Source organism: Rhinopithecus roxellana, chromosome 7, assembly GCF_007565055.1.
Source record: "Rhinopithecus roxellana isolate Shanxi Qingling chromosome 7, ASM756505v1, whole genome shotgun sequence".
Classification (NCBI taxonomy): Eukaryota; Metazoa; Chordata; class Mammalia; order Primates; family Cercopithecidae; genus Rhinopithecus; species Rhinopithecus roxellana.
In genome coordinates, this window is record NC_044555.1 from 87,393,303 (window position 1) to 87,418,873 (window position 25,571).

General features: G+C 33.5%; 1 protein-coding gene across 8 annotated transcripts in view; it reads left to right on the forward strand.

The window, feature by feature from the left end:
- CNKSR2 (connector enhancer of kinase suppressor of Ras 2) overlaps positions 1-25,571 on the forward strand; it is a 303,713-nt gene that overhangs the window by 134,437 nt on the left and 143,705 nt on the right. For all 8 annotated transcript variants that reach the window (XM_030934668.1, XM_030934669.1, XM_030934670.1 and 5 more), the window contains exons 7-8: positions 6,175-6,234; positions 9,932-10,000. In XM_030934668.1, coding sequence (XP_030790528.1) covers positions 6,175-6,234; positions 9,932-10,000 — 129 coding nt within the window. The remainder of the gene's footprint in view (positions 1-6,174; positions 6,235-9,931; positions 10,001-25,571) is intronic.

Sequence of the window (25,571 nt, forward strand, 5' to 3'; positions counted from 1 at the left end):
TTATCTGTAGTTCCTAGTGCTGTTGTGGCTTTTATGGGTCTTTTCCTGGGAAGGAATATGATGAAAATCAGCATATCAGACATAGCATGCTATCATTGTAATCTGTAAGTGTTATATCTAATGTTGATTACATTTATGAACTTCTTTTAAGTAATGATAATCTAAAATTCTTTTTATGCCTTTTAGTTACCTCTACAAAGTCCAGTTTTATTTTAAAAACACTTCAATCTATAACATTAAAGATGGTCCTTTCTATATGTCCCCTTTTAGTAGTTATAAGGGAAAGGAAGTCCCCTAAGCATGATTTTTAGAGTGAAAAATTATGAACTAATACAACATTGTATTAAACTAGAAGTCAGAACACCCAGATGCAAATAACTTACATAAAATATAACTATGAGAGTGATCTTGGAGAGATGGGAGAGTAAATTTAGCCACCTTGGCCTTGATCTAGTCATGTAGGTGAGGGAGAGGAGGAAATCATCTTTAAAGCTCCTTCTGGCTCTTAGTCTGTGGTTCTAAAAATAAAAAAACCTGATTTTTTTTTCTCTAATTTCCACTGAAATCATTGGGAGAAATAACCTTGTAAAGTAAGTCAAAATAATGCTAATTAATGGGCTTTATGAAATCTTGATTTTTTAAGGAAGGTATAGACCTGGACAGGTCCTTTATTGTTTTCATTTGAAAGAGGTAGATCTGGGAACTTAAAATGCTAAGAACCAGATCCAGTTAAACAGTCTGGGAAAGAGCTAGAAAAGAAACGAATGCCCACTCTTTGCCAAGTATTTTTCTCACAACTCTATAGACTCGATATTAATTTTCTCATTTTGCAAATGAGAAAATAAAATTGCACATATTCACTAGTTTGCTCTGTATCACATATAGGTAATAAATAACAGAGGCAGGGTTTAAGTCTAGGTAAATCTAAATGAAGTACATCTGAACAAAGCTTTTTTTATTATTCCACATTCAAATTTTGAATTGCTAAAGAGAGGTATGAGAAGCTTAGGAGGATGACTTTAAAACTGAAATTACTTAGAGAAATTTGCTTTTAAAGGACAATGGGCAGCACTTCACTGGGAATTGAAAGGAAGGAAAAGAAAAACCTAAAATGTTGAATATTAATAGAAAGAGTTAAGTATAAAACTATTTTTTGTGATTCATATCAAAGGGAAAGTACTAAACAGAGGAATTACATGGCTTATTCAAGGTATCGTTTTAAAACTCAGTCACGTTTAAGTAAGTTTAGTCAGTCACATTTGAAATAAGCCAATTTTAGGATTTTGATTTAGGATTTTGGTAATTAGCCATAGTAAATGTCTAAATGATAAATGAAGAAAAGAAATAGAAAGCGGTGAGAGAATACCAAGATTTAATGAAATTTAATTAGCTTAGAAATATCTGCAGAAAGTGTTCTTCCAATTTTAGGACAGAACATGTCTCATAGGCAAAAGGTAACTGATTGGTTCTCCTGCTGATAAACTGGATACATCGTATATCAGCTTTCTAATTAGTCAAATCTCCTAGAATTTCTTAGGGTTGACAGTCCTAAAGCATTGTAAGGACTGGTGAGAAACAACTTTAGTTATGATTGAACCATATGAAACTTTCTTCTAAAGTGCTTTTAAAGAACAATAATTAGCAGAAAATTAAAGGAAAATGAGAGCTATTGAAACAACAAAACTGGATCAGAGCCAAAACATGAGCCTAATAGAGAGGAAGGGACTGGGATCATCCTTGGGGAAACCTCTTGGCCTCAGGGAGTTATTTTTCTATTTAGGTACTTGGACCATCTCCAAATATGCCTTATTCTACCAACTTGACTGAGAGGTTGTTTTGGCTCCTGTTGGTTAACCAACATTTGGAGACAGAACGAAGCAAATGTCATTTTGGCAACCTGAGCAGGAGAGAGGGAGCTGTGCAAGTCAGCTCTAGAATTAATGAATGGGTTTTTAAAAAGAGAGAAAAGGAGGAATGAAGGTTTTGATGAAATGGAAAGCCGTATTTGTCGCGGTTCCAGAAAAAGAGCCATTTGAATTGCATGTCCTCCTGCTGCTTGGCCCTTTCTCAGAGGTGAACAACGAATCAGATGTATTTCTGTGGACCCTTTCTTATTCAGAAGATGATCAGTTTGAAACTCAACCAAGCAACTTATTTCTTCTCTTTCTTTTGGTGCCTGACTTTTGACCATTTTTCTCATTACTACTTTGAGAGGGACATTAAAAAAGACAAAGAAGTCAATTTTGATTATTGAAAGCAGTTACAACATGGTTTATTGAGTTTAGAAATGAAAATATTACATAAAACAAAATATCTTTATTCTTGTGGCATTTAAAATTTTGTTTTATTTCTACCCTATTGCTTTATGTCTATATGTAAATACATCTCTAAGCATTTAAAAATTTTATTCATCTGAAAAAATTAGCTTTAATATAAATTCTACAGTGTGGTCATGATGAGATCCTCTTCCTATAACTACTAGATACTGTCTTTGGCTTACAATTGTCAGTTAAGTTCCTGTTATTTGTAATAATTATACACAGATAAATGTAGAGTCATAGCTATGCTGTTCCCATGATTTTTTATTATCCCAATAACTACAGTGTCTTTTCTAAACATTTTTCTTTAAATATTAGGCTTTCTTTATGACCTCATCATTTATAGAATCATTTAGAACTCTTGTCAAACACCTTTAATTCATAGTAATAGTGCACAGTATTGAAAGATACGTGGAGAAAAATGGAATCAACTTCTGCTTAGTTGTCAAGATATTGACAGCTGTTGTGAAACCTCTGTTCTTCTTAGTTTAAAAGAACTTAAGAGAAACACAGCAAAGGAGATGTAGCATAGAGCAATTTATTGCAAAGGAAAAAGATTATTGTGAAAGTTAGGTGCAGAATAGCCAGTACACTCTGAGAGAGGATTCAGGGCAGGCTGCTCCTAAGGATGAGACCGCCAAGACTGGCATTAGGGAGACTCCCTTTATGGGAGTCTTACGTGATTATTTATAAGGGGATGGGAAGAGCTGTTACTAGTAAGCATGTTCTGGGTGGTCCTCTGAGTACACGTGCACAGTAGCTGTACATGCCTGTTCATACATTGCATGTCTCATTAGCAACTTAAATCTCCACCCAGGGGTGCGCTTTTTACTATTATAATGAGCAAAGGCTTATTATAATAAGTATAGGTACTTATACTTGAGGACAGGTAAAATCAAAATGCACATGCTCCCTCCGGGGGAAATTTCCTGGCTGTGCTTGAATGAGCTTGACTACAATGTGAATTCTGGGGCTTACTGTGTTAACCATACATTCACCACAGTTGCCAAACTCCAAGCACATGTTAATTCCTTGACTACCTATCCTGCCTGAAAGAGAGATGGGTAATTGAAATGAATTTGTAAAATATCAATCCCAGTTAGTCTTTTAGCTACATCTCACATACTACATGTTTGCTAAAGTGGTCTTAGTCTTTTAGAACAGATGTTAAAAAGTGAATGTTTGACTTTAATATCTACAGTTGTCAAATATTCTAATAAGAAAAGTTAAGGTGTACAACTCTCCTAACTGTAAATAAATCCATAAATCAGGAGCCCAGTGGTTGAGAGTGTGGACTCTGGAGTCAGACTGCCTGGGCTTGAAAGCTGGCTTCACCACCTTGGGCAGACTCCCCAGCCTCTCTGAGCCTCAGTTTCCTTGTCTCTAAAACAGAGATAATGATAGTTTCCACCACATAGACTATTGTGAAATAAGTGCAAGACACTTAAAACAATCCCTGGTACATTGTAACAAGTAGATATTAATGATGGTGATAGATAATGATGGATAATTGTTTTGTGTGTCCAAACAGTATATGTTGTTTTGTTCACTTTTTCCTCTTTATAACTCTCACAACCCATAATGTCAAAAACTAAAAGTTGGCTGGGCATGGTGACTCATGTCTATAATCCCAGCACTGTGAGAGGCTGAGGTGGGCAGATCACCTGAGGTCAGGAGGTCTAGACCAGCCTGGCCAAGATGGTAAAACCCCATCTTTACTAAAAATACAAAAATTAGCTGGGCGTAGTGGCGAGTGCCTGTAATCCCAGCTACTCTGGAGGCTGAGGCAGGAGAATCACTTGAACCCAGGAGGTGGAGGTTGCAGTGAGCCGAGATCCTGCCACTGCACTCCAGCCTGGGTGACAAGAGTGAAGCTCCGTCTCAAAAAAACAAAAAACAAAAACCCACAAAAAATGTACTCTCTAGCTCTTACAAATGTGCAGTCATGTTTCATTTAATGATGGGATTCCATTCTGAGAAATGCATCCTTAGGCGATTTCATCATTGTGTGTACATCATAGAGTGTACTTACGCAAATCTAGATAGTACAGGCTACTACAAACCTAGGCTAAATGATAGAACCTATTGCCCCTACTCTACAAACCTGTATAGCATGTTACTGTACTGAATACTGTAGGCAATTGTAACAGTGTTAAGTATCTATCTAAACATATCTAAAAATGGAAAGGTATAATAAAAATATCATTACACAATTATTTGGGACCACTATCGTATATATGGTTCATAATTAACCAAAACGTCATTATGCGTCACATGACTATATTTTAAGATCCTTTATTAATCTGATGTAATCTTGTTAATTCCTGAATGAAAAATATTTGCGAAGATCTTGTCCTCCTCTAAGTTCTAAAATAGTATCGTTATATTTACTGATCAGTAAATGATGGGGTAAATGTTAGCTTCAAATTAAGTATGTTATATACCTGTTACCAGTGTAAGTCTGAATATTACCATGTTGTCATAGCCAAAACCTACTGGCCAATCCATTAATTAAATTCTGATTGTACTTTTGTTAAGGTTATTTGTTTTATATAAAGTGATAAGCATTCATTTTGTTTCATATTAGCAATCTGGGCTCAGCCATTTTAGACATACGGTATTACTGAAATGACTTTTTAGAATTAAAGTCTACTCAGTGATTTCTCAATAGTTCCGAAATTTACTACTTATTTTTCTAATCTCTTATTTTCAGTGAAAACAGATGTATTTTCAGGTATCCAAATATATAACTAACAAAGGTATAGGAAATTAACATTGTAGCAATTGCTTCATATAAGTACTAAATGTATGCTTTTTCTGAAATGATATTGTTGGTTGTTATTATTAAATCTATATTTCAGATTTGAAGTTAATTAATATTAGTATTTTTATTTATGAAGTCAGTATTTTGAAATGCAAACCACTTTTATAGGTAAAATTCAGGTAGTTTTTCCCCGAAAATGAATTTAAAGTAACAATATTCCTTGTAGGGGACAAAAATTCATTAACTGAATCATCTAGTTTGTTCCGGTTTACTTAAATTATTTAATATTAAAAGTGTGAATCCTTTATTGTGATTTTTTTCCTTTAAAGTTCCATCACTATCCATAATTTAAAGTTTCCATCTGCTCTTAAAGTTTATACAGTTTCAGGATTTCTGTATAATTTTTAAACTTCAATGAAGTTTTTTTCTAAAAATGGTTCTATTTAAATGGAAAGCAGAATCTTGTCCTTTTTACTAGAGGAAAGGATTGCTACAGATACACACTACCTTTTAATTATTGATGTAGAGCTTATTGACTATAATTATTAAAACTTTATCAATAAGAAAGGTGGAAAATACAAGATACTACAAAATAGGAGGAGAAAATTTATGTAAATTATATTTTATCACTCTTCTGGCTCCAGTTATAATTGAAGTGTCTCATAAGAAAACTACTTTCCATTGTATAATGTATCAAGTATAATAAGTTAATAACATACCAATATTTTAATTTCCCATTGTAACTTTTATTTTGCCACAGAGTATGTAGTATGGGTTTTTGGGGGGAGTGAGAGATGTTCTTTCTTAGGAATATTGAATTACCATGCTGCATTTTATAAGTCTCACAGGCAATTCACTTATCAAGTAGTTATTTAATTGAGTATAGGCTTCTTCAGACAAACTTTAGAAACCAGAATGTTCAGATAGTAATTTCTCACCAGTTTAAAGATAGCATCTGTCTTCATGGATTTATTTCTGGGGCATGTGGCAGTTTTAATTTGATAGAGTAATTGTTTATATAAACGAGGTTATAATGTACTTGAAAATTCTCCAATTGCTTCACTTTATTTTCTGATGCTGTCTTTTTCTTAGGGTATGTATATTAAATCTACATACGATGGCCTCCATGTAATTACTGGAACCACAGAAAATGTAAGCATTTTAATCTTTCAAATTTTTATGTGCGTTTTTCCCTTTCATTGCTAACAACTTACATATCTCACATGATTGAGGTTAACATCTAAGGATAAGGACATGAACAGATAGTAGATACAATTTAAAAGAGATACTGAGTTAGTCGTATTGGTTCTGTTCAAATTTCACTCTTTTGTTGTTGTTTAGAATAGCTGTTTACTTAAAGTAAATCAGGTGTTTTCAGCTAGAGATTTGTCTTTGTATTTTCTGATTCATGACAAGTTATTGTGACATCTGAAAGAATTCATTTCCATCTGTCAAATGATTTGGTTATTTAAAGAAACTAAACTCATGTAAGAAATAAATATCAGATAAGTCAGGTTTTCTGAATACTTCCAGTGTAACTCAGCTTAATTCAGTGAAGGGCACCATGGTAGCTGAGTGATTTTCACAGTGACATTCCTGGACACCAGCATTAGCCTCCCTTGGGAACTTGCTATATATGCAAACTGTCAGGCCCTACCCCAGACCTACTAAATCAGAAATTCTGGAGACCAGCCTATTTCTTAATAAGAGATTCTATTTTAACAAGTGAATCTGAGGCATATTTGCAAACCACCATAAGCAGTGGGTCAGAAGTCCACAGGCCTATGTCTTACAACCAGTTCTGCATCTTAATGGCAGTATAATTTTGGGCAAGACATTTAACCTCTCATTGCTTCAGTTTCTTCTACTATAATTGGAAACAAATTATCTGCACTACATACCTCACTAGGTTGTAATGAAAATTAAATAAGCTAAGAAAGGCCATGCTGTAGAGAACTATCTGTGTTATAGAGAGAGAAGCATGAAGTGATCATGCTGGATATTATTAACATGATCAGTGTGATAGAGTTGAACAGCATAATACATCATTATCCTTGCATTTGGTTATTTCAGATTTCCATTCTATTATTATATAAGCAGGTACTGAGCTTTGAATGTATTATTTATTTTTTCTTTTAGAGATTCCGACAATTGCATGCTTATGCTGTGCTATTTTAAAGAAGACTGAGGTAGAATTAGTTTAATCTCAAATTATTATTGATCTGAACATTTTACCAGCATTTGCTTTTTGAAAATCAACATTCTTTTCATCTAATTCCCCTATTTAATCACTTACTGATATTTTCCCCTGCTTCTCTTGGTTTCTTGTGAAAGGTGAAACACATAATGTATATTTGCAGTTGGAGTGCAGGAGCAGCTTCACTTTTGGTATTAAATATGAGAGTCTTAAGGGATCAAGACTATCGGTAACTTGCATATTACGAAAATTTTAACAAGTTTAAATGCAGTTAAGATGCTACAAACTATATGCTTGTCATCGATTGTTCGTTCTGATTTATTTATTCATTCATTTATTCATTTATTCATTTAACAGACCTCTGCTTCATGTCTGCTACGTTTCAGGCATGGTGCTAGGTATTGGAAGAATTTTAAAATAAACTAGTTTGGTGCCATCAAGGTGTGGAGAGCATGTGGGGGTTGATCTTTATAAACAGTAGTGTAATTTTCATGGATGGACAAAGGGAAGAATAGTAAATGTTGCCAAGTGAAATCAGAGAAAGAATCACAGAAATGGTTATTTTGAACTGTGTCTTGAAGAATTGGTAGGAATGGATCTCTCTATATTATCTGGGGTCTGCAAAAAAGTGTTGAGCACTATGTCTTGCTCATATTACTCACTAATGTTTGAGGAATAGATAAGTGATCAAAAGAAAGATTGAGTCCGAGAGTAGTTCAGATATGAACCATATATTAATAGTTCATCTTTGGATTCTTTTTTTTTTTCTTAAAAATATTTAAGTATTTTTGGTAACCTCAGTCATTTATAATTAGGATATCTGTCTTGAGTCTTAGTAAAGCTGCTCACTAGAGTGGGTAAGTTATTATGCTTTGCTGTGCCCTAGTTTCTTAGTTTTCTTATATGTGAAATGAGGCATTTGGACAAAACTCTATCTCTAGGATCTCTTTTAAAACTAAAAGTCTATAATTTATATGACTTCTTTACTTACCTGTGCAAAATGTTTCAGTTTCTTTGAATTTTATGTGCTATCATTTTCTTCTACATAATGACTAGAGCCATTTGCTGGATATTTTTTCCATACTTTCCTTTAAAAAGATCAGTTGTGAACCAAATACCACAGGAACCAACTATAGTTACAAATATATTAATGATTTACAGTCTTTTCAGAATTGTTTCATGGTACTTGTCTGACTTGGTAATATGTCCCCCTCCTAAAGGTGCTGTAAGATAAAAATATTATATTATTGTTATGACACTATTCTTAGAGTTTTTATTGTAGATTAATCTATCCCCTTAATAATGTACTTGTGTTATTACTTCAGTAACTAGAACTCCCTGGTATGTTGTCTTATCTTGAATTATAGCCTATGACAAATATTTTTATTGAATTTTAAAAATGTGTTGAATGGAGGTTAACATTGTTTTAAGACTTATATGTTTTAAAAATAATTGGAAATGAATAAAAAACTAACTGGAAATCACTTTTAAAGTATGTCCTACTCCAAGGTCTCAAAAGTAGCATTTTACTTTGCAGATTATATTACCATATTATTTTTCTTTAGCTTTCAGTAGATAATAATGAAGAGTATCACAGCATTTATGGTTGTGTTTGATAGATAAACACATACACATCTATCTAGACAAATGCATTTTTATAAAAATAGATTTTGTGTATGTTCAAAAGCATATTAAAATGCATGTAATCTAATTAGTAGCTAACAGAAGAAAAATATAATATTTTACATTCATTACTCAGACCTGCAATATAAAATTTCTATCTTAAATCTCATTTTAATTTCCTAAGAACTCCTTAAAACTTGTCAGTATTAGCTTATCAAGTTGTTCTTTTGTTTGTTTTTGTTTTTAATCCCTTATGGGAATAAAGGAAAAAAGTGTTAGATTATTACATTTTATAGAAATATTGGCGTTTTAGTTTATTGAATGTGGTTTTACTGTCCAGTGTATTACACTATATGTAACATGAGAAATAGCATCCTCTTATAAGTAGACACTTAGAATGTTATGTAATATGATTTGAACTAATTGCTGTCCATCTTTTAATTTGCTTTGCTAGATTATTGAGAATTGGTGTTACTGATGAAATAAATTAGCAATTTAATTATCAAACTTCAAATATTTGATGCTGATCGTATTCATGTACTTAAAAATATTGATTTGTTGAAGTTAATGTGAATTATTTATATCAAATGGAAAGGATCAAAATACAAAAAGATATAATTTTTTGAAATGCATTTTTGAAGCAGTTACCCACTAGAACCTAGGAGAGTTGCTTGTATAAAGTTTACAAAGGTTAATACCAATTATCATTTTTTCATAATGTTCTCAGAAACGTGTTATTCTTTTATAACAAATATCTATATGTTATTTTGCATTTCTGGTTGTTGTCATTAGCTATGCATAGAATGCAAACTGTTTTTTATTAATTTTTTCTTTCTGTATTTATTAATTTAACTGGCTCAGAAGGTAAAAACAGTGTATTAAATACTAATAATCATTTTTATTAGTTTGATTCCTTGAAATTTTTAATTAATTTTTAAATCTAATTTATGGAGATGAACTTTTTGTAGTGTTTCCAGAGACAGGAAATGACTGATAAAATTTATGTTTTTTCTTTTATATTAAATTCAGTCACCTGCAGATCGGTGCAAGAAAATCCATGCTGGCGATGAAGTGATTCAAGTTAATCATCAGACTGTGGTATGTATAATTACCTTAAGAGTCAGTGGGAGGAACTAATTTTGATTTGCTAAAGCTTTAAAAGAATGCCAATGAAATGAAATTCCTGTTTGTATACAAAATATTGAACAGCCTTTTGAAAAAATAACTGAATATTGATTCTTCTTAATTATTTGATGGAATGTAAAGCATTTTTTTAAAAGAACATGAAGAGCATTGGTGGTGGTTGAGGTTAGATATACATTTCTATATGGACAAGTACTAGGTGATAGTACATATTCCATGAACTGGAATAACAATTTTGGAATAGAAATTAAAGTGACAGTGTATATAAATTCAACCTTTTCTTGATACAACTTTTTAAAAGTTCCACTTTATAAATTATGGAATTACCTAGTAGATGTTTTATAACAGCATACATCCATTTATCTAACATTGACTCAAAGTTCATTAAAGTATCTGGTGGTTTTGGGGGGAGTATTTTAAATGTAGATCTTTTAAAATTTTTAAATTTTTAATAGCTGAATTAGCTTTTTATTTCCTAAAAGAGGACAGCAGTTTTAGTTTTTAAAAATGTTCTTGCCCTATGAACCTCACAAATCCCTTTGTTATCTACCCTTAAAAATCTACAATAGGCACAGAATCCCACTGTCATTTTTTATAATAGTGGGATTCTGTGCCTATTTTAGATTTTTAAGGGTTATTTTTCTTAATCTTAGATTTAGAAAATGAACATTATATGCTTTTCATTTTGGACTATTTTGTATGTCTCAGTTGATTCACTTTTTCCACTTTCTCTGCCAAATAAAGTATATTTGTTATCTTAAAAAGTTAAAATAATCTAGAATTATTGATATCATAACTCTCATTTGAAAAAAATGCAGATTTTTTATTAGTATTCTATTCCTTGCCCACTAACCCATCAGAGTGAGTAATTATTTCCTATTACACAATTTAACTAAATTTGCTCTTCCATGTCCTAGTGATGGAAGAAAATTTGTGAAAAGCCTGATTTTTCTCAGTGATTCTAATCATAAGGCAAATGACATTTCAATTTTTGTTTTGAATAATTTGAGAAGTTTGTGATATTTTGGAAAGGCTCCTGAACTCTGATAATTACAGCCATGATATCTCTTCAGTAAGTTCATTATCTAAGTGAAGCAAAAGTTGGTAAACGTTTTCAAAATTAAATGCGTGGGTGTACCTTTGACACTGAATAATAGAGTGTTGGTAGTAGACAAAGCCTTTCAACACTGTGACAGTTTTGATGGCTTTCTTTTCTGATTACTAGAAACTGTACAAAGTGGTTGTTCTGACTGAAGTTTCCTGTCCCATAGGATGAGGATTTGGGCAGTGGGATAAAGCAGCTGCTTCAGTAGACGAGTAGCTTTTCCCTCTTCTAATGTTCATGCTGCTTCCATTTCTGCAATGTGACCTTAACAAACATGTCATCTGTTCAGTAGTTGCAGCGTGCATTTCCAGATGGTCATTAAGAGGATAGAAATTAGTCTCTAATAAAAATAAAATTATTTAAAGGATATTGTTTGTGGAACAAAGATACTGGTGTTTATGAAATGAATATGAAAGCCTTTAAAAGTCTACAAATAAACTAATAAAATCTATGTGGATTGGTGACATTTAAATACACCTAGAATGTGTAAATGCATCTTTACATCACAGGAATATTCTAAAATATTGAAAACTACATAGAATGATGTTTGGGGAAACTTGGTTCCAGTTCTTGCTCTGAAATTGACTTATGGCTTTAAGTGAGTCATGGTAACTGTGGATCTGTTTACCTTTTTCTAATGATAATAACCATAACTAACACTTACTGTGTTCTTACAGTGTGCCAAGCATCATGTTAAGTATTTTACATATTTTATTTCATTTAGTCTATGCAATAATCCTGCAAATAAGGTATATATAAAAATTGAGACTCAGAATAATTATTCAGCTCACCCAAAACTCAAAGCTCGTTGACCCTAAGACCCATATTCTTACTTCAATTTTATTATACTCCCTCCCAACACTCAAAAATTGTATAACTATCCAACAAAAGAGGAAGAATCCTAACAAGCATGTAAGTAAATCTCAGGATTCAATGAAAGATTAAGTGGGGCCAAGGGTAAGAGAAGAAGAAAGGAAGTGAGAATTTACATAGCTGGGCTAGCGAGCTAGCTGAACTGAAATTAGAAATAGGGTTGAAACTTAACTTTACTGCCACTTCCTCACTCTGCTTCTTTCACTCAGATAAGTAAGATATGTAAAACACCTATCATAATGTCGGGCACACATTAGGAGCTCAATAACAATTAACTTTCCTGCCTCCTTTCTTCTCTTTTACCTGCTACAGCAGTTGGACCAATTCGAATCCTCTTTCTTGGCATACTGCTGCTAGAGCCAACAAATTGATTTTGGAATATAATAGAGACAGGATAGTATGTATGTTCAATTTCATGAAAGTAGCCTTTTTTAATAATATGATCAGTTGCCAGGTGTTTTTTGTGTTCAAGTAGAGGCATATTTGGGCAAAACCGATGCATTTCACTAAATGTAGCCTACTCTGCTCTCTTTTTCTTGCTGTTGCCTGTATTGTGGTCTGTACAATGCATTTAATCTCTTTTTAGACAATATACAGAAGTGGTGAAATGGAAATTCTCTTAATTGAAACAAGTATAAATTATAGTCTGCAATTATCCCTTCTCTCCCTACATTCATTAACATAGGGTTTGGTTATGATATAATAGTTACATTAAAGTATGGCCTAATAAATTTGAAATATATAATTAATATTAATTATCTAATCCATTCTAATTGACTAGAATAGTGAGATTGCCAGTATTGTTCCATACCAATTTAGACTCATTAATGAAAAGAACAATGTTAAATCTTATAATTTTGGATGATACTAACCCAGTTAGTATTTTTCTGTAATTCTAAAATTTCCTATGACTATAGGTAGTAATGTAAAATATAAAATCTGATATTTTTCTTTACTTGAGATAAATACAAGAATTATTTTAAATATTTCCCTAAGAGTCTGAGAAAGTTGAGTAAATCAGATGAATTCAAATACTATTTTTTTACATTGCTAGTATGGTATATCTTTAAGATGTCTAATTAGATGTCTATGTTTCTAGTTTGCTCCTTTTTTAAAAGTATTTTCTTATTTGAAATGAAACTGGAAGTTTTATGTCCTTTTTCATGTTGCTATATTCTTTATTATAAGTGGCTTTTAAGTTTTTCAAACCAACATACTTCTATGGCTGAGAAACTGTGGCTGCCAGATAGGAAGAAGAAAAAATCATGAACATCCAAGCAAAGCAGACTGAGTCTTATTACATGTCTTCCCCACCATTGAAGATCCAACTCCTCAAAGGCTGCTGGAATCTCCCAAGATTTTTTCCACTTCATCTGCCACTACATCCCTCTCTCTGGGAGATACCTCGGCATAGTTTGATGCAGCAACTCTGCCCTCATGATGCACTTTTAACACATTTTTTTTTTAGCTGATGAGACTACTTATAGTTATTAAAAATATTGGGGAATATTTATAATCTGTTCAATTTCATGTTAATACTGTTTTTGGTGTGCAAGGGTTCTAAAGATTCTATCCATACTAAAAACAGTCTCTTAGTAATATCACTTGAAAAGAGTGGCATATATGATGGTTGAATCTATTAATAACATTTGGAAATTTTTCCTTTTATTTTGTATAAATATTAAAACATATTCACTGTTATTTTGAAAGGTATTCTGGAACCTGACGACTACATTATGGCAAGAAATGGTTCAATAGATGAGGCTATAAAGGATACTGGAATGGAAAATAACCAGGTTGGGATAGTCAAGAAGAAGATAGACTGCAGCAAATAGGATATTCTACATTGATTAGTGAGAGATGGAAGATAAGTACTATAAGCTAGTGGTTTTTGCTACCTCCAAAATGATAAACGTGGTTGAGCAAGGCTAGGGATGGCAGAGAGTGTGGGAGGAGGGAACAGATTGAAGGACTATCTCAAAACTTCATCTAACTTCATTTATGTGTCTCCCTTACTCTCACTCTTGTCTCTCATTTTGGACTCTGTCCTCACTCTCTTGTTCCTTCAACCCCAGAACAACAGGAGAATATTGTTCAAAGGAGAAGCCAACATAATCAGAATGAATGGAGAGTGTGGTAACCCCTTAATGTTCATCTCTCCTTTTCCCTCCATCTCAGTTTACCTCCTTCCATGGACTTCAGCAGAAATGAATGACTCATTGAGTGGAATCAATACCATGATGTTGTCTAACAGCAGATGTACTTTCTTTCTCTTTTTAATTTGCTAAATTGTCGTCTTTATTTTTTTGATTTTCTTCTAATTCCATTTTTTTTTCTTTATCATTCTCATCTCTTCTCACTGGACTATTTCTCCTCCACTCTTCATCTCATTAAGTTTTATTTATTCTTGCCTATTCTGTTCTGCTTTCTCAGAGGAGAAAGTATTTATCATATAATTCCATACACCTAAGATATTGAAAACTGAGACCACAAGGGGCAGTGTTTCTGGTGTACCCCACATCTTATTCCTGTAAACACACATGTTTATGGACTACAGAGATTAATTATGTTAGCATGGTGTTTAACATATTGCCTAATAAATAATGGGTTCTTATAATAGCCTAAAATAACTGTGTTAGAATTCTATGAAATCGGTATTCTAAAATAGAACAAGTGAATCATTATCTTTTGGAAGGGGGAAAAATTATGAAGAGACATTTACCAAAAATTAAGGAAACAATGCATCAGTGATTTCAGTTTCTCATAATAATATTTTATTTCAGATTCTCCATATATAGTAGATAGTTTATGAGAGCTTCATAGATTGTTTTACTTTTATTTCACATTGAACATTATGGATTTGATGAGAATGTGTGGAAACTGGTTTTGAAGTGATACATGTTGATATAAACTGTATTTTTATTTTGTACAGAGAAATCAATTTATTACTTTATCATCCAGTATAATATTTCATGTTTCTGTCATCAAACTAGAATTTATTATCTTAAGTCCTTATATAAAGGAGATAAATTGTATGATATCTCAATAATAGTTACTTCCTGTTAACCAATTTATTTTCTCTGCAGATCTGTGCATCCTGATTTGTTTCTTTCTTATTTGTGCAGTTCTTACTAGCTTTACCAGGAAGAGTAGTTGCTTTTTTTAAAATGGTTACTGTTTCATTTTTATGATTAAACTTTATCTTTCAGTGTCAACATGTAGTTACTATGATCTAGTTATTTTACATGGAATTTTTAATTTCCTTATAACTTTATTTTATATGTTTAAAATGTATCTATTGGCTGAAGTTCTCACCTACTCTGGCTTATTAACTTATTAAGTATATGGCTCATTTGCAAATCAGCATCATCCTCAGTCCCCCCAACCCACGCGTTTTTTTTTTTTTTTTTTTTGTAATCTCTCAGAAAAGCAAGAGTCTGCCAGTCACAATTGCCCAATCCACTTCCTTTTCATAATAGGAGTAGGCAATCAGTAGATAACATTTAACTGCCCGATAAAAAAATCATCACATGAAAGGGAAACACTGTAGAACCACCATATAATAGGAAATTCAATAGATAATGGCATTAATCTTAAGTTCTTTTTAGTTTATTTAGCCCTAGGACTCAAAGATAGGTTTCATCCACTAAATTAATATTCTGATTGGCATGGTAGCTCAAATTGTAGGTAATACAGCCACTTTTACATTTCCTCTCGCACTGTCCCTTCTGCATCTTATTATCCTAATAGTGGACAATAAAGGATTTTTAAAAGTTGGAAAAATGGTATTTGGAGTTCACTGCGGTCTCATTTGGAGCTGACATTGAGTTCCCTTTTTTTGTCTGAGTTGCTGGAATTTTGGTAAAGTGATTTCTAAAGGTAACTTCCACAGTGAAAATATGGCCATTACAGAAGTTTTTTTTTTTACCAAGATTTCTATTAATAAAGATTTAGAATGATACTTTTAGCTATATATATATATATATATGTACACATATATGTGCTTTAGTTTTGTGTTTTGATAAATATATACATATATTGCAGTATTTGCTAAATTTTCAAATAAGCATATTTTTGTTACATGTCTGCTAGTAAATGACATTGTTAAAATCATTTATAGCAAAGTTGTACATTTTTAAACATATTACTTTTTAAATACTAGGGTTTGAGTTGCTTTTTAATTTTGTCATTTAGGTTCCTGAATTAAATTTAAGCATGAATTTTTTATAAGTATAGATTTTCCCCAAAATTCTTATAAATGGGAGCTTTAACATTTTAGATAAGGATGCTTCATTTTACTCTTTGGCTTTGGTGACTGGGAGTCTTTTCTTTTTATTTCAAAATACATATTTTTCCAGCATCTTTGTAAGAAGAACAGAAATGAAATATAGGAAGGAATGGCTAAAATTTAATAACTTAATAACCCATGCAAATATCTTCATTAAAAAATTAGTTAAAGGCCTGTATGGTGGCTGAGGGCGGTGGCTCATGCCTGTAATTCCAGCACTTTGGGAGGCCAGGGTGGAGGGGGATTGCTTGAGGCTAGAAGTTCAAGACCAGCCTGGGCAACATAGCGAGACCATGTCTATACAGAAAAATTTTAAAAATTAGCCAGGTGTCGCAGCATGTGTTTGTAGTTCAAACTACTCAGGAGGCTGAGGCAGGAAGATCACTTGAGCCCAGAAGTTCAAGGTTGCAGAGGGCTATGATGGTTCCACTGCACTCCAGCCTGGACAACAGAGTGAGACCCTGTCTCAAAAAGAGAAAAACCTGTATTATTATGGTTATTTTAAAATATGTTACTGCTCTTTTGGGGACTGAGGTTCTACAGTATGATCAGAGATTTACATTACAGCTTTACCTTTCACTACAATGTGATTGTCTTCCTCCTTTTCTCTCTTTAGCAAAAGCTTTCAGACCCATTCAGTTTTATGTTTTGATGAAGTAAAAGGACATTATGAATGATGCTGAAATAAAAGCAAAATTGGCTTTTAGTTTTCTGTAGCGTATATGAATGAAAACCATGAAACCTCCAAAATAAACCTTTAACTTTGAAAGACTACAACATTACCAAATGCCATATTGGAAGGGGAGAAGGGAAAGTGAGCTGTATGTTCAAAGTGCTGAACTATACCCACAGCTTTGGAATCAGCTTGTCACAAAAGTCAAGACACCAACTATACAAAGTCCGCAGTTAATATAAGTGATAGGTTACAGGAGATAGTGCAAGTAACAGGGTATGGAAAGTCACCACCTTTGGTAAAACTATGTGGGTGATTCATAAAACTTACATGAAAAATTATTATCACTATTTTCTTTCTCCCATGAACTTAATTATGAGTCAATCAAGAAATTCTGATTTAGCTCTCAGAACTTCTTGAATGTGGGGGAAAAAGATTCCAGGGGAGAAAAAAGTGCTAGCTTCTTGTAGTGTTTGAGTTGGCTCTCTGTCTTGGACTCCCTGTCCATCTTTATCTGTGAGAAATTATGTTCTCTGTTAGTGCTTTCTTTTTAAATACTATATAGTTATATACACACATTATATATGCACACATATTCATAACTGTGAAATTCACATGAAAATATTAAGTATTAAAAAGATATATGTAAATTCAGATTGTGAGCAGCTCAACATGGTCTAAGTTTTACGTTGAAATTAAGTCACGTTAAAAAACCAAATGCCTTGACATACTCTTATTTCACTGGGTAAGTGCCATTTAAAGTTCAGGAGGATGTGAGATGAAGAATGAGTCAATGAATAAAGACATTAAATTGTGGGCTTTTTTTCTCTAATGAAAATAAAATCTTTCCCATATTTCTTCTTTTCAAATGTTTGTTCCTTTTATCTTCTCCCAAGACTGTCTTTGAATCATGTTTATAAAAATATCAACACTAAAGTTTTATTTAAAATAGGTAAACCTTGGGGCATTTCTGAATACTCTGAGTTACCTATTTAAGTTACTCTAAGCTAGGGTTAAAAATCACTTATTTGCATAGTTCCTTAACCACTGCATACACATTAGCTTATATTCCTTTGTACCTGAACCATGACTAATTCTTTATTTCTGTTCAGTGAATGAATGACTGTGAAAGAACAAAATTAAGATATCTTCAAATGTAGTAGACTTTAATATTGTAAGACTTTTTTATTAATATTTTGTGGGAAAAAATTAGGTGAAGGTGGATTTTGTAGATTGGTACTCATTATTTAATAGTGTTAGGATCTTTGAAAGGCATTGTATATCAAAATTCATTATTTCTGAAGTGTTTATAACAGTATGCTATTTCCTTCACATAGATTGTTTTCCCAAAGAAAGAGGTAGTCATTGGTATAAAATGTTTAATTTATTAGATACTTCAGTATCTTTTTAGTAACACAAGGAAACAGAACATTATAATAAATATGTCAGCACCAAAAAAATAGGCAAAGACAGAGAGTGTCATTAGCGGCAGCATGATGGCTTGTGTATTGAATTAAGTCTCTTCAGTGCTCTTAAAAAGAGCAGGAGGATATTTGGGTGTAGCATGACTCATCAGACATTCATACAGGCATACTTCTAGTCTCTAAAACTTCGTTTGGGAAAAAGTATCGTTTATACATTACAACCTGTGAGTAAGAGTGTGTGTAAACACAGGAGTGTGTGTAAATGTTGATAATGAATCTGTTTCTTTGTCTTGTGTAGGGTAATAACTTTGAAAATATTTTAAGAAATGTTCTATCTTCCTGCCTGTGGGTATAAAGATGCTCTCTTGCAGCTCCAAATATAGCCCTGAAAAAGGTAAAGAAGATCTGGGTTGATAGGCTTAAATTCTTACCTTTATGTTTATTTGTATCTGGCTACTTGGGACCATAGAGTAGAAATTATCTTTTCATATGTTAGTCAAATAATTCACCAGCTGTTATTTGGAAAGCAGACCAGGGCAAGTTCTAAAGGGGTCAGAGACAACTTCTTCCCTCTGTGTACTGAGGGAAAAAGAAGCCTATCATCTCTTCAGCACCAACCCCAAAGCCTCTTGTGCACCTAATCCAGGCAACCAATTTTCCAGGACCTGCCCACTTATGTTGTCCTTCACAAAGGAACACCTGCTGTCTGCTTCAGCCTGATCAAAACAATTACAAGCCCCATCCACAAGAAAGCAGAACCTCTGGCTTTTAGCACTTGGGATTCCTTAATGACCTTCTTGGGAAATTTTAATCCTGTTTGTGTTGTGTATAAAATACATTTTAATGTACATGTTGGGGATTATATATAAATGAGTAAGCTATATGACTTGCTGTTGCTTGTAGACACTGACTTCTGCTACCTTGGATAATGAGGAAGATAATAGTAGTTCAGTGTATGTGAAAAACATTATAGCTAATAATAAGACATTTTGTGTAAAAATGCATATGGTGGTTTTATAAAGATTCATTTTAGCCCATGAAATTAATGTGAATGAATTAATCTATTACAATATTGAGAAAGCACTACAAAATATTTTTCTGAAAAAACACCTTCATAACAGTGTTTATATGATGTGTATGATAAAGTAAACTTTTTCTAGGACAAATAGGATCTATACCCACTGTTCCTTTCCTTGTCTTAATCACATCGCTATGACTTTAGGTCTGGAGTATTCAAGATAGAAATATTTTTTCAAAGGTTCATTTATAAGGAGAAAGTTTATTTGAAAATTTGGGGTACAGAATGTCTGTTACAGCTTTAGTATCAAGTGTTTTACTTTTTTGGATGAGAGGTCGTTTAATCTTTTATGTGACAAATTTTAAGTATATTACATTTAAAGAATATTTTAATACTACATCTTGGTTTTATGTACAAAACTAAACCCTCCTTTCGAGTTTCAAGGCCCTTTATTGTCTCTGAAACATTTACATCATCGTGTCACCATATCAGCTCACTAGTCAAGTTATGCAGTATGCTGTGAGATTCACATGAGGAAAATATGATGTCACCTTTAAGAAGAGGCTTTATAATGGGTACTGCATGTAAGATCAATCTTTATGGATAGGTAAGATTTTATAAGTGAGAGAAAAATTACAAGGAGAGGGAAGAGTGCTTTTGCAAAGATACAGCAAAAGAGAAAAGCACAATGTTTGAAGGAAATGTATATTCATTACTCAACTAACTCATTTAATTATCAACTTTCTAAAAGCCTCTCATACTCATCTGAACTCTGTGTGTTTCTCCTGCCTCATTACTCCTTCCCTTGTTCTGTCATGTATGTGTACTGAACTACTGAAAGTTGCTCAAACCAGTGATACTTTGCCTCAGAGCCTTGTTTACCCCCTCAACCGCCACATCTTTTTCACCTGTCCAACTCCCAAAGAATTTGGCTTAAACTCACTGGAAACCTCCATTAGACCCTCAAGGGTGGGTTAGGCGCCCCTGTTGGGGGCTCCTATTGCACCCTGTATTCACCCTATTGAGGTACTTATCTTACTGCATTGTAACTGTTTATTGCTCCTTAACGAGGCACAGGCTGTGCTGCATTCACCGTTGTATTCATACTATGGAAGACACACAATAAATACTTATGAGTTATATCTAGTCTCAAAAACATGTGAAACACCTAAACTGATCTAGACATGGGCAAGTCACTGCCTTCAAGGAGCTCATAATCTATTACAGAGTTTCTCAAATTGTGGTTCTTTAGGCCAGTAATATCAGCCTCACTTGGAAACTTGTATTAGGAAATAAAGGGTGGGGGGAGGAATTCTCAGGCCCGACTCCAGAACTACTGGATCAAAAACCCTGGGGGTTAAAACTCAGCATTCTTTTAACAAGGCTTCAAGGATTGTAACACATGCTAAAGTTTGAGAACCACATTGAAGAAAAGTAATCTGAAAAAGCTATAATCAACCATACTGACAAAGGACCTGTTTGAGTATTGGTTATTTGTTCCTTAGTTGGGCCTTTGGAGAGCTATTAAAGGTTTTGAAGCAGAAAACTTTTACACTGTAGCAGTATTTTGGAGCTGCAAAAGACTAGAAGCAGAAAGACAGGTTAAGATTCTGGTTTAAGTCTAGCAGTAGGTATCCAAGCCAAAACTAAGGCAGTGAGAACAGACATTAGTTGCTAGGATCTATTTGTTAGGACACAAAATAGATTTAAAAGAGGAGAGAAGTCACAGGTGACTCCAAACTCCCAACTTTAGAGTACGACAGGGAGTTTTTTGGTTTGTTCGGGTTTGTGTGTTTGTTTGTTTTTTCTGGTGAATGAAAGTAAAGAGATAATGAGTTTGATTTTTAAAGTCTTGTATTCATGTGAGCTACCAGTGGATATTCAAGGGAAAATACTGTGCTTTAGAATTGAAAAGACATTAATGTAAGTTCTTGCTTCACCGCTTACTATTTTCGTAATCTTGGCCGAGAAAACAACCTCTTCTTGCTTCAGTTTCTACACACGTAAATTGGGTTTAATAGTTTACCTCATTAGGCTTTTGTAAGAATGAAAATATAAAGAAAAAGAATGTAATATAGATATGAAGAATCTGGCACAGTGAATTGTTGATGCTTGCGATTATTCAGTAGCTATTAACGTGGACAAGCTAAACAGTTAGAAATAAGACTAGAGTTATTGATAGGAAGCAGGAATGGTAGAAAGATTTGGGAATCATGCAGGAATTTGTTGGTGAAAGCTCTTGAAAGAGATTATTGTAAGAAGACAGCATGAAGTATTAGAAAGGTGTGTAACACTTAGCCTAGAGGAAACAGGTACACTTATTGGTAGGGAAGAGGAAGAAAAGATGGAGGACAGGTAGGCAGAGATGTAACAGAACCATGTTATTTTACTCAAACTAATCTTTATCATCTATTTTCATGTTCCTACCCACTCTGTGTTTTAGAGTTGGAATGTATTGTGACTGAAAGTTACCTAGTTATTTGACCTATGCAAGAATATTGAAACATCTCTTGATATTGATCTGTTTCACAAGTCAGCCAAATTCTTTTTTGGATATCTTTGACTATTAGAATATTTTTCATCTCTGGACATGGTGGTTCATGCCTATAATCCCAGCACTTTGGGAGGCCAAGATGGGGAAATTTCTTGAACCCAGGAGTTAGAGCCCAGCCCTGGCAACATAGTGAGACCCTCATCTCTACAAAAAAATAAAAATTAGCCAGTCATGGTAGTGTGCACCTGTAGTTCCAGCTACTCTGGAGGCTGAGGTGGGAAGATTGCTTGAGCCTTGGAGGTCAAGGCTGCAGTGAGCCATGGTGGTGCCACTGCACTCCAGCCTGGGCAACAGAGTAAAACCCTGTCTCAAAAAAAAAAAAAAAAAAAAAAAACAATTCTTTTAATTTTGCACCTTATTTAATTCCTTCCAATATTAGCAGCTTACACTCTTATATTAGTTATTATCATATTAGTAACCACTAGGACCTCTTCTTCCTTCCTTCAAAACTCTCTCTACCTGCTAGTATATACTTTGATTGCAGCCAGTGGAAAGAGTACGTTACAGCCATTCTACATATTACTGTTAAATCTTTACATGGTTTCTAATTTAAGTTTCACACACTGAATATTTTTAAACCACAACCAGAAACTTAAATGAAAAAATGGAAAACTAACCTAGAAAAATGATTAACGGCCAAGCATAGTGGCTCACGCCTATAATCCCAGCACTTTGGGAGGCCACGGTTGGCAAATCACCTGAGGTCGGGAGTTTGAGACCAGCCTGACCAACATGGAGAAAACCTGTCTCTACTAAAAATACAAAATTAGTCAGGTGTGGTGGTGCATGCCTGTAATCCCAGCTACTCGGGAGGCTGAGACAGGAGAATCACTTTGAACCCGGGAGGCGGAGGTTACAGTGAGCCAAGATCGCACCATTGCACTCTAGCCCAGGCAACAAGAGTGAAACTGTCTCAAAAAAAAAAAAAAAAACCAGAAAGAAAAAAAGAAAAGAAAAATGATTAACACGTATTTATATATTTTATATGGCTAAAGGTATGTTAGAATATCCCAGAGACTGGAATTATTTGTACTGGAGCTCTAGCACCATGTCATATTTGACTTCTAGTAGAACATGACCAAAAACAATAAATGGGGGGAAAGTGTTAAGAATTATATTTGGTAAAGAAGATAGAAATGATTCAAATTTAAGGAGTTTGAGAGAGGACTAAGGAAAAAAAGGACTATTCAAATGAGAAAGGCACAGCTCTGGTTGCTGTTTATGTGTATACAAGTACTAGGATGGGACTGATACAGCTAAAACCTACGTATGTTATTAAGAAAAATGTTACACATAGGCTGTAAATTACTCAGTAGGCTTCATTCCTATTTAATAATTTCTAAGTGAAACTGATTTAATGCTTAAGTGGAGTATCTACTGAGATCATTCACTGAATCAAAAATCAGTGGATAGTATAGTTCTTGACTTATTGAGTACACCTGAATAATAAATTTATATTCTTTCTTGTCAATCATCAAGGTATAACGCATAGAGCAGATTTTACTTCTCCATCACCACCTTTTAGTGTTTTAAATAGTAGTGTTGCCTTTCTGGTTCTGCAGTTTTGGTGGAAATTTTCCATCCATAACAAACAGTCCTGATTAGGTAATTCATAAAATTTATTATTTTCTAATTGGAATGTTGCTATTCATAGACTAGGTTCATGTGTTTTGTTGGTTTTAATTGTTTGTTTAGAAGAGTAACTCACACTTATTGCCAAAAGTTTAGGAAATAAAAGTATAAAGAAGAAAGTATATATTGCAAGTCCTTACTCCCTTTAACCACCATTAATGGTGTTTTCTATATTTATGTACATTCTTTAACGAAAGTGGAATTAAATTATGTTTGCTATTTTGGAACTTACTTTTTTTTACGCAATTTTTATATCCCTTACTAATGGATACATTTACATAATGTACAGTTTTTGGTTGATTTAAACAATACTGTGACACATATGTTGCACATTTATTTTTGTGCTTTTATCCAATCATTTCCTTAAGGTAGTGGAAGTAGAATTTGGGAGCCAAAGATATGTACTATACAGTCTTGATGTATATTTCTTTGCTTTTGTTTTAAACATTGTTAATGTCATGTAAATAATAAAAGGCTGATTTAAAAATAGTAAAATTAGATACCCAAATTTTCTGCCATTAAATAACATTCAGCTGTAAAATTAAAATCCACCCAAATGAATTTTCTTATCAGAAACCAATTCTATTTTCTGATAGAAAAGCAATTCTAAGCCGGGCACAGTGGCTTATGCCTGTAATCCCAGCACTTTGGGAGGCCACAGTGGGTGGATCACAAGGTCAGGAGATCGAGACCATCCTGGCTAACACGGTGAAATCCCATCTCTACTAGAAATACTGAAAATACAAAAATACAAAAATTAGCCGGGCGTGATGGCAGGTGCCTGTAGTCCCAACTACTTGGGAGGCTGAGGCAGGAGAATGACGTGAACTTGGGAGGCGGAGCTTGCAGCGAGCAGAGATCGTGCCACTGCACTCCAGCCTGGGCGACAGAGCGAGACTCTGTCAAAAAAAAAAAAAAAAAAAAAAAAGCAATTCTATTTTTTGGAATTATTTTCTTGAAAAGAGCGCATAGAAAGTGTGAAAGAATAGGATGAATCAAATTGCACTAAAAATTTCACAGGAAAATACCATCTAGCCTTAAAAATCTTCCAATTTTGTAATAAGTAAAATGAAAAGAAATTGGTGAGTAGAAATCAATGTGTAAATCCTTGAGAATAGATGTGCTGGAAAAAAGATTATGGCCATCACATTGACCACTTTAGTATAGTTAGCAATTATTTGAGTGAATAATTAAATAATAAAATGTGGTTATCATTAATAAGTTGTTCCTAAACTCTTTGTATAAGTAGTATGTTTTCTCCCCCCAAACTTGTAATTCAAAATGTGCATTCATATTTTTTTTGGCAAGCAAAATGAACCCTTGGATTTGAACTCCCTTTGCTTTAACTCTTGGCTGTACAGATACTACACAGCTATCAGAGGAATCAGAATCAATGTAATATACCTTTGGGCACATAATAGTCCCCACTTACATGTAAGGGGAGGCATTTGACCAGTTCCATTACTGTAGTTGATCCACATTAATGTGATTTAAAAAAAAATTGGCAGTCTCATTCAGGTTATCCAAATATAATGATCATTTTGATTCATATCTGAGACCCCCTGAGATTTTAAGCATTATAGCATCTCACTTCTTGTTTGTTCTAACTTCACCAACACTTAATTCAGCTATAGTTGAGGTTGCAATTTAGGTGAATGCTTATTAAATATACAAAAGTCCCCATTCCATAATAGCCACACTCCAGATTACCTCTTCTTCATAGTCTGGTCTATGCTGCTTTTGGTGGAAGTGCTCATTCTCTCCGGCTTGACAAATATCTCCCAGTCAAAAACATGATTATTATTAGACAAAAGGCACCAATTATCTTTAACTTGGATGCCTAGGAAGAAACTGTATCACTGTTCAGACCATTTGCTAAATCCTACGTGCAATCCAGGATAAATTTTGACCTAGTGTATTTATATAACACATCCTGGAAAAGTATAATCCATTAGGGTT